Source organism: Archocentrus centrarchus, chromosome 23 (genome assembly GCF_007364275.1).
Source record: "Archocentrus centrarchus isolate MPI-CPG fArcCen1 chromosome 23, fArcCen1, whole genome shotgun sequence".
Classification (NCBI taxonomy): Eukaryota; Metazoa; Chordata; class Actinopteri; order Cichliformes; family Cichlidae; genus Archocentrus; species Archocentrus centrarchus.
Window position 1 is genome coordinate 15,339,719 of NC_044368.1, and position 15,507 is coordinate 15,355,225.

Sequence of the window (15,507 nt, forward strand, 5' to 3'; positions counted from 1 at the left end):
TAATAATCAACAATACAACAGGTAACAGGGCAGTGGGAACTCAGCTTTAATGTTTCCTCTCAGACACACATGTCCTCAGACTCATAAAATGTCGCACCATAAACTCCTAGAAAAAGGGGTTATAAATACGTTACCTAATCCTTTTAATGTATTCAAAATTAATATGAGAAGTCCTGAGATCAGTCAAAAAAGGATTTACAATACAGAAATGTCCACCTTCTGTGAAAGTATCTTCATTCATACAACCACTACTTGGTTGAGGCTCCTTTCTCCTCCTAATGCTGCATCAGTGGAGTGTGGCATGGAGGCAACCAGCCTGCAGCACTGCTGAGGTGTTGTTGAAGGCCTGGTTGCTTTGATAGCAGCCTTCATCTTGTCTTATAGATTCTCTATGGGGTTAAATCAGGTGACTTGGCTGGCCAATCAAGCTCAGTAATAACATGGCCAACAACCCATTTCGTAGTAGTGCTGGCACTGGATCCAGGTGCTACGCCCTGCTGGAAAAGGAAATCAGCATCTCCATAAAGCGCTTAAAAATCTCAAAAATCTCCTGGTAAAGGGCTGAATTGAGTGTGGACTTGAAAAAACACAGTGGACCAACCGCCTCAAACACCAGCAGATGAGAAGGTGACCTAAATCACCACAGCCTGCAGAATTGTCACACTGGACATGAAAAACTTTGGATTCTGTCGCACCACTCTTCCTCCAGACTCCAGGACCTCGTTTTTCAAATGAAACCCAGAATTTACTTTTATCTTATTTACTTTCTGATGTCGTCTCTGGTTCAGCAGTGGCTTGATTAGGAATGTGACAGCTGTAGCCCCTTTCCCGACGACGTGTGTGTGCGCGGTGGCTCTTGATGTACTGACACCAGGCTCAGTCCGCTCCTTGTGAAGCTCTCCCAAGTTGTTGAATCAACTTTTCTTGGCAATTTTCTTAAGGTTTCACCAATCCCTGTTGCTTGTGCATCTTTAAATGCCACACTTTCCTTCCAGCTAAATTTCTGTTAATATACTTGAATACAGCACTCTGGAAATAGCCAGCCTTTTCAGCAATCGCCTTCTGTGGCTTACTATCCATGTGGTGGGGTCGATCATCATCTGGACAACTGTCAAGTCAGCAGATTTCCCAGCGATTGTTGTCATGTGTATCCATGCTGTTTAAATATTAATTTAATCAAACTTGAAACAAAGTATTTTAATAATTTGAGATGGTTTTCATTAGCTACTAATCATCAAAATTAAAACGAAGAAGGGCTTGATCTGCTGCTTGCTTAACAATTTAAAGTTCAGTGCCTCCTGTTTTTTGGCAGCACATTACAATGCAAAACCCACTGGAGAGATTTTGTTGTATCTTGTTAGTCAAACACTAATTTCTGGATATTTTCTAATTCTCCTATTGATCAGTTATCATGGAAACCCAGAAAACGTGCTGATGTTCAAGACAGGCTGCATGTGTTACAGATCAAAAAGCAGATTCAGTTGTGTTATGAAATAGTCTATGTTCTATACAGCCTGCTCTTTGATGAGCTCGTAATTGCCGTGCAGTGTGCTGAAGGCATCCACAAGAGATCAGATAGAACTCACAAAAGTTTGTGTGTGTGTGTGTGTGTGCGTGTATATGCAAAACAAAGTGCCAAACAGACAGCAGAAGCAGGTGAGATGTGGAAGCAAGGAGAGTGCACTGAGGGAATGTGTGCCCATTCATCTCCTCACTCAGAGCAGGTAGGTACAGAGGTATGGCAGCCTTACAAGGTCAATATTTTACTTTGGCCTCTGCGTGCTAATTAAATTCCAGGCAGAGTACCTTGAGAGAGCACACAGACAGTTATAGACCCTGCAACCCCCCCTGCACTTCTTACAAGCCAAACAATTTGCAGCATGAGCTGAGATGCTGGCTTCTTTAGTCACCGCAACACAGCCGATATGAAGCACTTTCCCATTTTTCAGGAGATCAAGGGAGTAGTGAGGCAAAACAAGCAGCCAGGCTGGACTTGGAGATAAGGGTTAGGTATGAAATATTTTTGCAGCCTAAAATGAAATAGTAAAATGGATCAAGAAAGTTTAAATTTTCTGCAATGTGGTTCCAGTAGGCATCCCCCCCCCCCGACCGTGATTAACACACAGTAATATCTGATGCATGTCAACATGTGCTCGTCTTCAGAGAGAATAATGAGCTTCAGACAAGAACTGCTGATGCAAAGTAGTTTCATTTTTTACAGCAGAGCCTGAGGGAAGAGTCAAGAAACCCTGACAGCCTGTCAGCCTAATCATCACTAATCAGGAGAACAATGTCGCAAATCCACTAACTGCAGAAAAACTACAAGAGTTTTGGAATTTGGATCTGTTTGCTCTTTAATTTAACCAAGAGGGGGAAAAAAGAAAAAAAAAGAAAACTCAATAGATGGCAAAGTTTTGCAATCATGTTTTTGTGCCACTGAATAGGGGGTGTGTGACACACGTCAGCCTAAGATTGAGCAGCGCTGCAATTGGCTGAGCGCACCAGGAAGTCCAGCCGCACCGCTGCTGTCATCTGACTTTGACGCAGGCGCTCCAGCTTCCCGAAAGTCAACAGCAAGAGCGGAAAAGCTCAACATGGCTCCCAAACTTGAACTTCCAAGCGCCGCGTTGATCGTCGGACTACTGTTTTTGTTCCTCATCCCCCCGGTAGAGGCTTACGATGCGGGAGACGCTTTAGCTCTGCTGCTGTGCACCGTCCTGACAGTGATGGGTTTCTGCGCCTGCCTCGGCTGGTACGCGCGGCGGCGGAACGGACAGCTGTGATGAGACGGATTTCTCCGGCGGTGCGCCTCTCCTGTACTCACCTGCTACCATCCACCGCATTAATGCTACTTTATGTGATCATAAAGGATCTTTTGGCACAAGGTTTGTGTCGTAAAGACTGATGAGAAACGTGCCTTACTGAAATTAATGCGGCAAGTTCAACGAGGACCACGCGGAGTTGGAGAAGGTGGAGCAAAAACATCCAGGAAGCCCCCAAACAGGAACTGTAGTTTGTTGCACTGCTGAGATTATTAAGGACCAAACACCGTTGCCTTCACTATGAAAAGACTGCTGTAGTTGTTGCGGGTTGTATTCTCCCTAACATGCCTGCACTGTGCACGGCGCGTATTTCCATGCTTTAAGTGATCTCTGCGATTTCCTGTCGCTGTTTGATGCGCAATGTCACATGATTGGAGTTTGTTTTGCAGTTCTGTCACTGTTGCTAATTAAACATGTAGAATAAATGCGACACTCGACAGCTCATGTTCGTGTGTGGAGGCAGTGCTTCATTTGCATACAGGTTGAACAGATCCCCTACAAAATGAACCGGGTTTAGCTGCAGATTGCAGAGCAAACATTACAATCTGCCGTCTGTATATTGTTGCTTCGGCCTGTCACGCCTTTCCTGTGCAGTTGTATCTAGTTCAAGTGTGTCTGCAAGTTTGGACAACAAAGCAAAGCACGGGCTGGGGGCTGATTGTCTAAAAAGTTTAAATAGTTTAATAATTAAAAAAAAGAATAAAAGGTCATTAGTTGCATTTTATGGAAGATGAAAACCACAAAATGTTTACATTTTATGGAGTATTTTACCAAGATTTCAGTTCTAAATCTTAATGAAAATTGTTATTTTTGCTGTTCATCTCATTGAACTGTTACACTGTTAGTTTAATTAATGCTGAATACTGTTTGGTCTGCAGATAATGTTATCTTTTTAATTTTATACAGTATGACACACTTAAAAAAACTCCATTTATTTTCTTCCGCTTATCACATTTGGGCCAGATCCCATTCCAGCTCTCATAGCACAAGAAGCAGGGTACATACTGGATGGGCTGCCAATCTTTGGGAGGACAAACACAGATACAGGCAACCATTCATGCTCATTTTCACACCTAGGATCAGTTTAGAGTCACTAACTTAACATGCATGTCTTTAGAAGCAAGAATACCCAGGGAGAATATAAGGGACCATGCCAGCTGGTGGATTTGAACCCTGGACCGTCCTGCTTTGAAGCAGCAGTGCTAATCACAGCACCACCTCTTATAATCAGCCATCCATCCGTTCTCTTCCACTTATCATTTGTCTTTTCAAATATTCCTTTTGAATAAACGGATGTATAATAAACAGTATGTGTTCAGCTTTACTACGCTATACAGCCAACAATTTAAATTATGATTAGGCTGATAATTACACAGTGAAATAGGACCTTACCAAAATGAGTGCTTTTTCAGCAAATATCACATTTTCTTTTAAAGGCATTAACTTAATGTAAATATCTCCATGATATGTGGTTTAAAAGAAAGGTGACTACTCCATAAAGCATAAAAATCTGCCCACTCCACAGTGTTCCCTACTGTACAGAAGCTGTATCAGTTACCAGTAGCCATATGTTTCCTTCATGTACCGTAATTATTAATTCATGATTCCTCCACCAGGGATTTTTAAAATGTATCTTTGCAGCATTTAACAAGTGAACAGTATTCACTTGTTAGACTTCTCCTGGCATCACAGGTCCCCATACATGGTTGAGAAATCAAATATCCTATGAATTTGTCATGCTGAAGAAGAATGAACAACGCAGCGCAAAGTGCTTTTCAATTATGTATATATAGTATTGAGGTCTTCTTTAAATCTTCATGTTTTACATATTGGTGGAGTTTCCTGCAGAGTGAAGTATGAGCAAAAATTGAAAGAACAGAATGAAGAGGCGCTGCAGTCTGAATCCAGAAAGAGGTCAAACTGGGTTGAAACTACAATATATATAAAAAAAAAACAGGCTGGTTTAGAATGAATCACATTTGGCTTTTGATGTGAAAATCCAATTTCAATCTTCTTCTTCTTCTTTCCCCCATAAAATCTAGGACTATCATATAAATGTATGCTTTCACAGACAGTTTTAAGTGTAGACTCAACAGTAAAAGAGTGATCCGTTACCCTGAACGTTACCAGAGGAAACCACTGGGATGCTGCTGTAACGCGTTACCGTCCAGCAGCGGCCCCGTTGAGCAGATGTTACCGTGAGAGAGACGGTGTTAACCGCCGCCGCCGCTGCTGCTGCTGCAACAAGAGACAAGACGCGTCTTGGATCACAAATAGGGGATGCAGTGCGCATGCGCAGTGCGCTCCGTTTACTGTAGGATATTCACGGTGGAGGAAAAAAGGGGGCAGGCAACAAAGCAGGCTTTTTAAAACAGCAAAAGCACGATTTGTGCAATGTAAATAACGAACAGGAGGGACACGAAATTGGACTGTCAACAGGTAGGATTTTGATCTTGTGCTCGGCTGTCTCTCTCGTTCTCTTCTCTCTTTTTTTTTTTTTTTTTTTTTTTTTTTGGCCTTGTCTTGTGTGGTGGCTGCGATTCTGGGCAAATCATAGCGGAGACTTGGAAATTATTCTAGTATAATGGACATGCGGATCCGCTACACTGTTGTGCTTCATCCAGCCGACTGGGACGCAAAGGCGATTGATTAATTCTGTTCTGTGTTTAACTCGAATCTATCGGATTCAAACGCGCATTAAAAAAAAAAAATCCCTACTCGACTCACAATCGGAGGACACATTTAAATGCGTAAGTAGACACAAGCGCACTTATTAATGAAATGGGGCATTACCATAAGTTATGGAATTTTCCAAAAATTTATCTGGAATAGAGCTTTCTTTAATATTGTTACCAGCGCGCTTCTTCAGAGTCATATTTTCCCCATCCTTTTCAACCCATCCCTACTGATAATCACATCCTCACATTACAAAAATAATTACGCCGAATGTGCTTCACAGAGTGAGTGTTACATGCTATGTTCGCTTAACTCTTTGTAATTAGTAATATAAAAGATGATGTGGAAAATGGAGGCTGGCTCAATTGACGCCCTAATGAGAACACCGCTTATTAACGCAAGACCCGTAATCCAGTTAACCTTTAATCAGACAAAAACGCGGATGCTTTATCGCGTACGCACCCTCCGTCGATTTACCACAACGCATAAAGGTTGGGGTAAGTTTATTCGAGGCATCCACCGATTCAGAGAGCCTTCCTCTGTTCTGCAGGGTGTGATCAAGAAGAGCTTATTTTTGGACTGCATTTCTCTTAATGTTTCACAGTGCGCCGAAAATATCCCCAAGAAATCCAAACCCAGACCTGTTTTTATTTATTTTTATTTTGTGTGTTTCTCTGTGTGTGTGTGTGTATGTGTGTGTGTGTCACTCGTTGATTTCCGACAGACGCGGCTAAAAAATAAAATCCGTCGCTTGGTAATGAAGGTTGGACTGTGCTTTTTGCCATTGTGCTGCTTTTGTTAAGGAAACGACAGGACAGAATATTCTGTTGGTGTAACGCATTAATGCTTTAGTCTAATCGAGCTCGATTACTGTCTGTGATTCTCTGTAGACAAAGTATTCAGGCTGAGGCAGAGCTCTACACTGAGCCAGTCAAAATGTAAAAAAAAAAAGACAGAAGTAAATAATGAAATAAATGTCAGGCAGAGGAAAATATGCTTATGACATAGATTTTGCAGGTGTAACTTAAAACAATGCAACTGTTGTATGGGACTGAATGTTGATGGGTGGATCATATTTTTCAGGGATTTTTTTAGGTGTGATGAGACAAAGGAACAAAGGATGCCTTAGAGGAGAGGTTGCCTATACGCCTGGAAACCTCTTCAAAGCACACCGCCAAATGGATCTAACGCCTCCCCCTGCCACCTCTAGATCATGATACTTGGCTGAAGCTATTTCGCTATCTTTATGATCCCTCCTCCATCTATGGCGAACTATAGCCATGCAGGGGACCACACCATCTTGCAGAATGTCTCTCCTCTCACCACGTTCCTCAAACTGACCTCTCTGGGTTTCATCATTGGAGTCGGTGTGGTTGGAAACCTCCTAATCTCCATCCTGCTGGTCAAAGACAAGAGCCTGCACCGAGCGCCCTACTATTTCCTGTTGGACCTGTGTGCTTCTGACATCCTGCGCTCTGCCATCTGCTTCCCCTTTGTCTTCACCTCGGTCAAGAATGGATCTGCCTGGACCTACGGCACACTGACCTGCAAAGTGATCGCCTTCCTGGGTGTGCTCTCCTGTTTTCACACAGCGTTCATGCTATTCTGCGTCAGCGTCACCCGTTACCTGGCCATCGCGCACCACCGTTTCTACACCAAGAGGCTGACTTTCTGGACGTGTTTGGCTGTCATCTGCATGGTGTGGACGCTGTCTGTGGCTATGGCGTTCCCACCGGTGCTAGATGTAGGGACGTACTCTTTTATCCGGGAGGAGGACCAGTGCACATTCCAGCACCGTTCCTTCAGGGCAAATGATTCCCTGGGCTTCATGCTCCTGCTGGCACTCATCCTCCTGGCCACACAGCTGGTTTACCTCAAGCTCATCTTTTTCGTCCACGACCGTCGAAAGATGAAGCCCGTCCAGTTTGTGCCTGCTGTCAGTCAGAACTGGACCTTCCATGGCCCAGGCGCCAGCGGGCAGGCGGCAGCCAACTGGCTGGCTGGATTTGGTAGAGGCCCCACCCCGCCCACTTTGCTGGGCATCCGGCAGAACAGCAATGCAGCAGGCCGCAGGCGTCTACTGGTATTGGATGAATTCAAAACTGAGAAGAGGATTAGTAGGATGTTCTACATCATGACGTTTTTCTTCCTGGCACTGTGGGGGCCCTACCTGGTCGCCTGCTACTGGCGGGTGTTTGCAAGGGGCCCCGTTGTCCCTGGAGGCTACCTGACAGCAGCTGTGTGGATGAGCTTTGCCCAGGCTGGGGTCAATCCTTTCATCTGCATCTTCTCCAACAGAGAGCTTCGGCGTTGCTTCAGCACCACACTCCTCTACTGCAGAAAATCCAGGTTACCAAGGGAACCCTACTGTGTTATATGAGGGTTTTGCTTTGGGTTTTTTCTCATCTATGTCTCTATTACCCTGATTGATCTTGATCTGGGCTTGTTCCCATTGTACAGCGCACTCTGTTTCTATCTCTCTTCTCTTCATCCTCCAGTTTTCGCCTGTTCCTCCTTCTCCCGACCCTTGTTTTCAGAGGTTGAAGGTGGACTGCCAATCACGTGGCTGTGCTGGGGTGATTGAATATAAATCGTATCAAACATGGAGGCTGAAGGGAATGGGAATACCACGGGGGGAATGGATCACCTCCTGTGTTTATGTTCTAGTAAACAGACATTGTGGAAGGCCATGCCAATGCAGAGAAGCAAAAAGTTGAAAAAAAAAAAAAGAGATTTGACAAAACAATGAAAACAAGACCTCTTGCTTTGGATATTTTGAAGACATGTTATTCTGTGAGGTGTGAAATACGTAAGTATGAAAAGAAAAAGAAAAAAAAAAAAAAAAAAAGAAATGATACCTCTCAAGGAATCACTGGAAATGTTTTACATTTTAAGAGTTGCACTAAAAAGAAGATGTAAAGATGCTTTTTTTTTTTTTTTGGTCGACAGTTGCATTGCAAGGACAACTTTTTTTCCCCTTCCCCCCCCTCCAAACTAAACAATGAATGCTTTAATTTGCAACAGACTACACAATCGCTGTAAGTAAAGCAAAAACTGTTGGATTACACCATCACAAGAGGATAAAATGGTTTTAATGTAAGTGATATCTCTTTCATTTACCGGGCGGGGGCTTAACGATGGGGGATTTACAATGTGTGGTTTTGAAGTTGCAACTTAAATCTAGAAATTATTTCTTGTAGTTTTATGATCCATATGTCCCTAGTGTCTGGCATTGTTATTTTCCTAACACCTTTTACAAAACAAAAAAAAAACAAAAAAAAAAAGAGGAAAAAAAAAGATGAAATGATGTTTGGAATCTTTTTTTTTTTTTTAAAGTTGCTTTTAAGAACAACTTTGTGCTCAAAAAAGACATTGAAGAAATAGTTAAATGTTTCATCATATCCATGTACCTAAACACTATCATATTGTTACAGTGTTGCTGATGCCACTCCAGGTGTTCTTGCCTTAATGGTTATGATATTGTCATATTTCTGGGGTTTATTTTTCAATCACTCCTGAAAATGTGTTTCTTTTATTTTTTTTTTTTCTTTAGGTGCAAGGGGAGTTTTGTTTTTTTTTTTCTTTTTCACATTAGCGTGAAGTGCATGTTCATTTTTTAAAAGCTGGTCCACTCCCATGAGCATCACAGGCCATACACTGAGCAACCCATTTTTATTCTGCAATGGTTTGCTACACCCCACAGAGTGCTCAGAGCACAGGGAGAGTGTGTGAGTCTGTGTGTGTGTGTGTGCGTGTGTGTGTATATGTGTGTGTATGGATCAGACAACAGTCACTTCAAGACCAGAGCCTTAGTATGAAATCTTGCACAATTTGTAAAAAATGTAAAAGGAAAAAAAAAAAAAAAAAAAAAAAAGACATTTAAGGCACACCGTCTTGTTTCTACTTTCCCTACATTTGCTCTCTACTGATTGTTTCAGTGACTTACTTTTTTCTCTTGTGGCCATTTTAATATTTATTATGTATTCTTTTTTGTATATTATAGATAGATTGTGTGTAAGTATGTGAGTCTTTCATTTTGAAGTCCCGAATGTGAGTACAGTTTCAGTTAGGATTGCATTTGCTGAAAGTTAACTGTGTAATCTGTTGCTTTTTGAAAATAAAAAGTTTCCATTTTGCAAAATTTGCTTTTTATCCCCGTCATTGGGTTGCGAGCATACAGTAAGGCCATATAAACAGCCAGTAGATGTGTTTTTTTAAATCTTGACTGGTCAACTGTAGGCAAAGAGATTAAACATGTACATTTCTTTCTCTGAAGGGTAATTTTTCATCAGGCTTCATTATAAAAGAGTTACCAATGGGGTAAAACTGTTACTTTCTGACTGGTTAGTATTATAAAGCCACTACTTACAATGTGCATATTTTGTATCTAAGTGATCGTTTTGTGGTGATTTCTACAAAGGTTTTATATGTGTATATATTCATGCGTTTTATAAAAGGAAGACGTGAAAAAAAATATTTTAAATATGTCTTTTAGAACCCAATCTTTTCTGTCATTTGAGTCCTTGGAACAGCTTGCCAGAAGAGAATATACTGTATGCTAAACCTTGTCACTGAATATGAAGTGTCTTTGACATTTAATGGTGGTAATCTCCATGGATTTAACCCTGGGCACATACCTCTGCAGTTTTCTTTTTTCTTTTTTGGCTCTGTGTTAAAGAGGAATACCACTGAATTTCACATGTAATATATGCAACTCCCATATGGCGTAATGGCAAACCACTCTGGGATAATGAATGCCCTTACATTGAGCCTTCCAGTCACAAATGACATAGCAGTTTGCCCCTTTCTCACATTTTTAAAGTCACATTGACGTGCAGCTATATTCAAAATGGAACAAATGAACCTTTTTCTTTTTAATTTACATGTATTTGCAAGAAATTTGCCACCTTTGATTGTTTATTCATCGAGAAACATGCATAACAGAGAAAAGCTTCAACGTGTTTTGTAAAGATTGATTAGCCTGCTGAATGATAAACTGGATGTTTTTCTAGAGTCAAATGTAAAACATTTAAAACCTCATAGCTCCTCTTGTTCAATAACATTACAGTTTCAAAGCAATTCTAATAAAGACAACAAGGCAGAGATGTATTTATTCTCAAATTGAGTGGTATTTCTCCAGGAAAAGGTTATAATTTCAATATGCTGGCAATGTTTAAAAGTCAGTGTGTCCATCTACACCGATGAACTGAATAATGCAGTATTTGTTACTACCAGTTTTGTATGATTCAGACATCAGTGTGGATATTTTTCCTCCTAAAATCCATTCTGTTAAATAATGACCTCAGCCTTGATGCCTGAAAACACAAAAAAAAAAAAAATGGCACTGGAATGGCTTGTAAACACTCCAGGTAATTGTATCCTGGACTGCAGTTTCCACTGATGAAAAATATCTATTAGGGGTCCATTTTCATTATGAGGCTGGCAATTACTGTTTAATTTTGGACATTGATCATTTCACTTAGGCCCCAGAGGGGCCAAGTCAGATATTGTGAAATTAAAGGGAATACTGGTCTATTTTTCTTTTTTTTCATTCAACATATGCAAATCACAAATGGTGTCACTACTGAGCACTGGCCCAATTTCTGGCATGTGCATTTGAGTGCCCCAGTAATTCTGCTTCTCCCTATGTCTGAGGGAAGATGACAGACAGCTTCTCTTTGTGTCTGAGGGGAGATGACAGGCAGAGGTGGCTGGCTTGAAAGCGGTTCATTCTGGCAGACAAGCTCACACATTGAACTCTTTTCCCTCTGAGCTACCATCTCTCCTGAGAAACATCAAAAAAACATATTGTTCATAATCAAAGCGGTCACCATGTGACTGGAATTGGTTCTGTGCACTCGTGTTTAGATCATGAAATGGGAGGGGGATGGATAATTTTTGTGAGGCAATTATGATGCTTTGCTGGGGATACTTTTCATTTAACGATCAGAAGACTTCTGCATTGGATTTTGGCTGCCAATGAATAGTACAAGCATTCCTAAAATCCACGCCTCTCTCCTTGTATCTCAGTGGATTCACACACAGTTTCAGTTGTTTAATGGACTGCCAATGGGCACTAAAAAAAAAAAAAAAATCACACAATAGACCTCATTTGCTGTCTATGATTTTAATAAATACCATCTGTTGACTGGCAAACACTTTTTTTTTTTTTGAATGGGGGAAATAAAAGCTCAACTAATGTGAGGCATTCTGCACTCTTAAGCATTTTGTTTTTGTGTAATGCATAGCAAACCTTAATTAAAGTGCGGTACGTGTCCATGCCGAGAAGCACTCAAATATGGAAAGCTGCCTCGAATGGAATGAAGTGGATGACTCAATCATCTGACAGGCTACTCAGGAAAAAGGAAGAATTGCTTTCTGCCTTGGCATCGCCCTTCTCTTCTTATTTGTTTGATTGTGTGACCGCTTGCGAATGGAGCTGGAGATGCAGTGGTTCAATATGCTTTGCATAATTTCTCTTTTTTTGTTTTGTGAAATGGCATTTACTGACTATTGCGTGGGATGTTTGGTCAAATTATTATTATGTTCAGTGTGCGCGTTTGTGAATGTGTGTGTGTGTGGTTAAATGACCCCGTGACACTGTGCTGGGTTTGTGGCTACAGGTTTTAGTGCAGTTGTGTTTGCCCTTACACTCAGTTCAGTCCACTATCGGTGGGTTTGAACTGCCTGTGAAGCCAAATGGTTGTCTTTTTTGCTGCATACTACATGGTTCACATTCTTCACAGCGGAGGGCTTCAGTAGTTTTTGCTGCCTAATGGCCTTGCAGCTTTATGGCTAATGTGCCATGGTAGATTGGTAATGGTCAAATGAATGATGATGTGAGGATCACAACTGTGTCTCCGTGTGTAGGTGTTAGCTAAAATGTAACTATTGTTCTCTCTTTCTTTTCTTTTTTCTTTTTTTTTTTTTTGCTGTTAGAATTTAATCTGGTTATGCTCCCTGTCCTTTCACACTTCATTATTTCTCACATGAATAAATGTCTGTCTTTAGTGTATTTTAATTTGGACAAATGCATCTATAGAATGTGAAACAGCCATACATAAAGCTCAAGGTAAACATAAACAAGCTCAAGTTTGACAGGTAAACAATAAACCCTCTTATGTATGATATTGTTTGAGGTTTCCAAGCTAATGAAGACTAAGATGTTAGGTGAAAAAGGAGAGAATGTTTAATACAGCAGAACATAATGATGCATTCGATTCCTGAGGATGATAGTGAGGTTCTGTAAATGTTGCAAATGTTGCTGCATTTAATGTCCGACAAGCTATTACAGGGAGTGCAGGCCTCTGAATACCAATGATTTGAAAAAAAAAATACACATGGATTAAGTTTTCTCACTGTAATATCTCAGTCTTCATGTCTTCATTTCCAGCAGCCGCCCTCTCTGCAGCCCACCGTGCAAATGCCTTATATAAAGAATATGCCTGCTTTAAATATTAACTGATTAAATTGGGGATGGAGCTTCAAAGGTTCCATCCTGCATATTTAAACAGTATTTCTTTTTCTTCCCCAGTAATATGAGACTTAGGGATTGGATCATTTCTCTGGAAATCAGCTTGGGGCAAATTTTTAGAAGACTGACTTAGTTCTATCTTTGGCAACACACCTGTATCCACTCAAAAGTCTCACCGAACACTATTGGTTTTTTTTTGTCATTTTTCTACATTAAAAGTATAAAAATAGCTGGCAACTGATATGATCTTTTATCTTGATGGATTAATGGTAGTAGATGACAGAGTTTGTTGACATTAATGCTGTTGGTTGCTGTGTATATATATATATATATATATATTTATGATTTATGTTTTTATGTATACGTATGCGAATGCTTGGTTCAAAGAAACGGTCAATAATTTTGTAAAAAATGTGTGTAAATGCGTTTTTAATGCATAGATGAATACCATTTTCCTGCTGTACCTTAAATGTGAATCTGGGGGAAGGTAATTAGCTTAGCTTAGCACAGCACATTGAAACATCACCTAGCTTGTGTAATTCTTTAAAGTAACTAAATCACTTAAAATTAGCCATTCAACAGCTCTCTGTTGATTTTTTTTGTGTTTTCAGGCATCAAGGCTGAGGTCATTATTTAACAGAATGGCATTTTATTATGATTTCTCCCCTGTTTTTACCCGTTAAGCTAAGCTAGGTTGGCTCAAATGGCAGATTTAGCCTACAGATTTGAGAGTGGTATCTATTCTACATCTCAGCCAAATAGTGGACGAACATACTTCTACAGCAGGCACAGAGCTTCTGTAAAGATTTCTGCTTTTTACACACTGTTACTCCTCTGTTATTCCATCTTAAATGTCGCCATGCTAACGCAAAACATATGCAAGAAATTTTGTTTGTTATTCTTGTAAATGTGGTTATCTAAGCTGCACAGAGATTTGTTTTTTAATTACATTTTGATAACTGCACATACTTTTTGTTTATTGAGAACAACCCTTATAGGACTGAACTGTGCATCTGAATCTAAACATCTTAGCATAATGTTAGTGGGCTATGAACTGATGGTTTTAGCGGTGGAAAACTGCTGTGGCGGTCTGTTTAGAGTGTTCAGGCCATTATGTAGGCTTACACATAGGTTCTGTTTCTTCACTGTTAAATCCTCTTGGTTGCAGTGGGAGTCAAGTGTAAACATGTCCCCTTCGCTGCTAAGACTTAGGATGAGTGATGGAGCCATGGATAGATTGTGATTGGTGGGTTAGTGCTTAAGCACTTGTGCGCCAAAGTTGGAATGCGCAAAGAGAGAGTACTGGTCGGGAGTAATCCCCCAACAAGGATTACCCGTGTCTTTCATGCCAGATTAAAGGGTCCCATGATACCCTGCTGTGGTGTCTGAGTCCTGATGGGGAATCAATTCACTGGATGAGAAATTATCAGTATCATCTTTGCCATCTTTTGTCATTGTTTCCTGCTTAATAGTAAGTGTGATTTGGGTGTTTTTGTGTGCAGGCATTTCTTCAATACTTGACATCTGGTGAGGCTGACCAGTAAAAAGTCATGTGATTTCTCACTGTCTGTGTCTCTTGTGCAAGTGAGATAATCATCTTATTCATCAGGCGCTACGCACATGCACTCAAAGTCTGAAATCATGTGGATGATCTACCCACAGCAGTCCACAGAAGGGAAAAGAAACATCTGGGTCATCGAAAAACTGAGTAGTTATTTGATTTCTGCACCAGTGAGCTGGCTCCCCCCACCCCACCCATGCCTTTATTCTACTCAAATTATACCAAGCTTGTAGGATAAAAGTGACAAAACTAGCAGGCATGGCAAACATTTTCCTAACAGACTGAAATATTCAGAATCTGCTATCTGGCTTACAGGGGCTTCAGAGTATTATGAGTCGCAGCAAGGAGGCTGAGACTACAATATTCACATAGCACTGCATTTGCACTGGGCAATCTGTCGCGATGAAAAGCCAGCATGTACATTACGGTGCCTCGTTACAACACGCAACCAACTGCTGACATCTGCTCACAGTGGGGCACATCTGCCCCCAGAGGAGCAGAGAAAATTAATTCATTTAGATCATTTAAGATCTTTAAAAACAAACAAATCTCATCTTAGCTTTTTAATAAAAATGTGATGGCATCACTATTTTTAGATTTACTTAATTTTTGTATCGTGGCAGTTGGGGAAAGTGTTTAGGGGTGTTTATACAGGCGATTTGTTCCCACTAATTCGGCATGTTTTGTGATGAATCCAAGGGCTTTGGGAAAGAAGGGGGGGCAGTGAGGGTGGGGGTGGGAGTTAATCCACTCGTTTTCTTCTGTTCCAGCCTGTTCAGCACATTCTGTCTCTCTCTCTCCCTCTCTCTCTTCCTCCCTTCTTTATTTTTGGAAACATCTCATTCTCGTGAGTCAGGCCCAGCATGCTCACGAAGGCTCGGTCTATCAAGCTCTCGCCTCCTCCTTCTCCTCTCTGCTGTTTATGATATTAAAACACAAGAGAGTCGTGCAGGGGGAAGCAAAACTCTTCATCT

General features: G+C 41.0%; 2 protein-coding genes across 2 annotated transcripts; both read left to right on the forward strand.

The window, feature by feature from the left end:
- Nucleotides 1–2,534: 2,534 nt before the first annotated feature.
- LOC115773565 (small integral membrane protein 30) lies at nt 2,535–3,266 on the forward strand. Its single transcript, XM_030720375.1, has one exon. The coding sequence runs from the start codon at nt 2,595–2,597 to the stop codon at nt 2,781–2,783; it is 189 nt and encodes a 62-aa protein (XP_030576235.1). The 5' UTR covers nt 2,535–2,594; the 3' UTR covers nt 2,784–3,266.
- Nucleotides 3,267–5,124: 1,858 nt separating this feature from the next.
- gpr85 (G protein-coupled receptor 85) lies at nt 5,125–9,372 on the forward strand. Its single transcript, XM_030719728.1, has 2 exons — nt 5,125–5,261; nt 6,582–9,372. The coding sequence occupies exon 2, from the start codon at nt 6,745–6,747 to the stop codon at nt 7,876–7,878; it is 1,134 nt and encodes a 377-aa protein (XP_030575588.1). The 5' UTR covers nt 5,125–5,261; nt 6,582–6,744; the 3' UTR covers nt 7,879–9,372.
- Nucleotides 9,373–15,507: the final 6,135 nt, after the last annotated feature.

Coding starts and splice junctions, on each gene's coding strand:
- LOC115773565 (XM_030720375.1), top strand. CDS start 2,595: ATGGCTCCCAAACTTGAACTTCCAAGCGCCGCGTTGATCGTCGGACTA.
- gpr85 (XM_030719728.1), top strand. CDS start 6,745: ATGATCCCTCCTCCATCTATGGCGAACTATAGCCATGCAGGGGACCAC.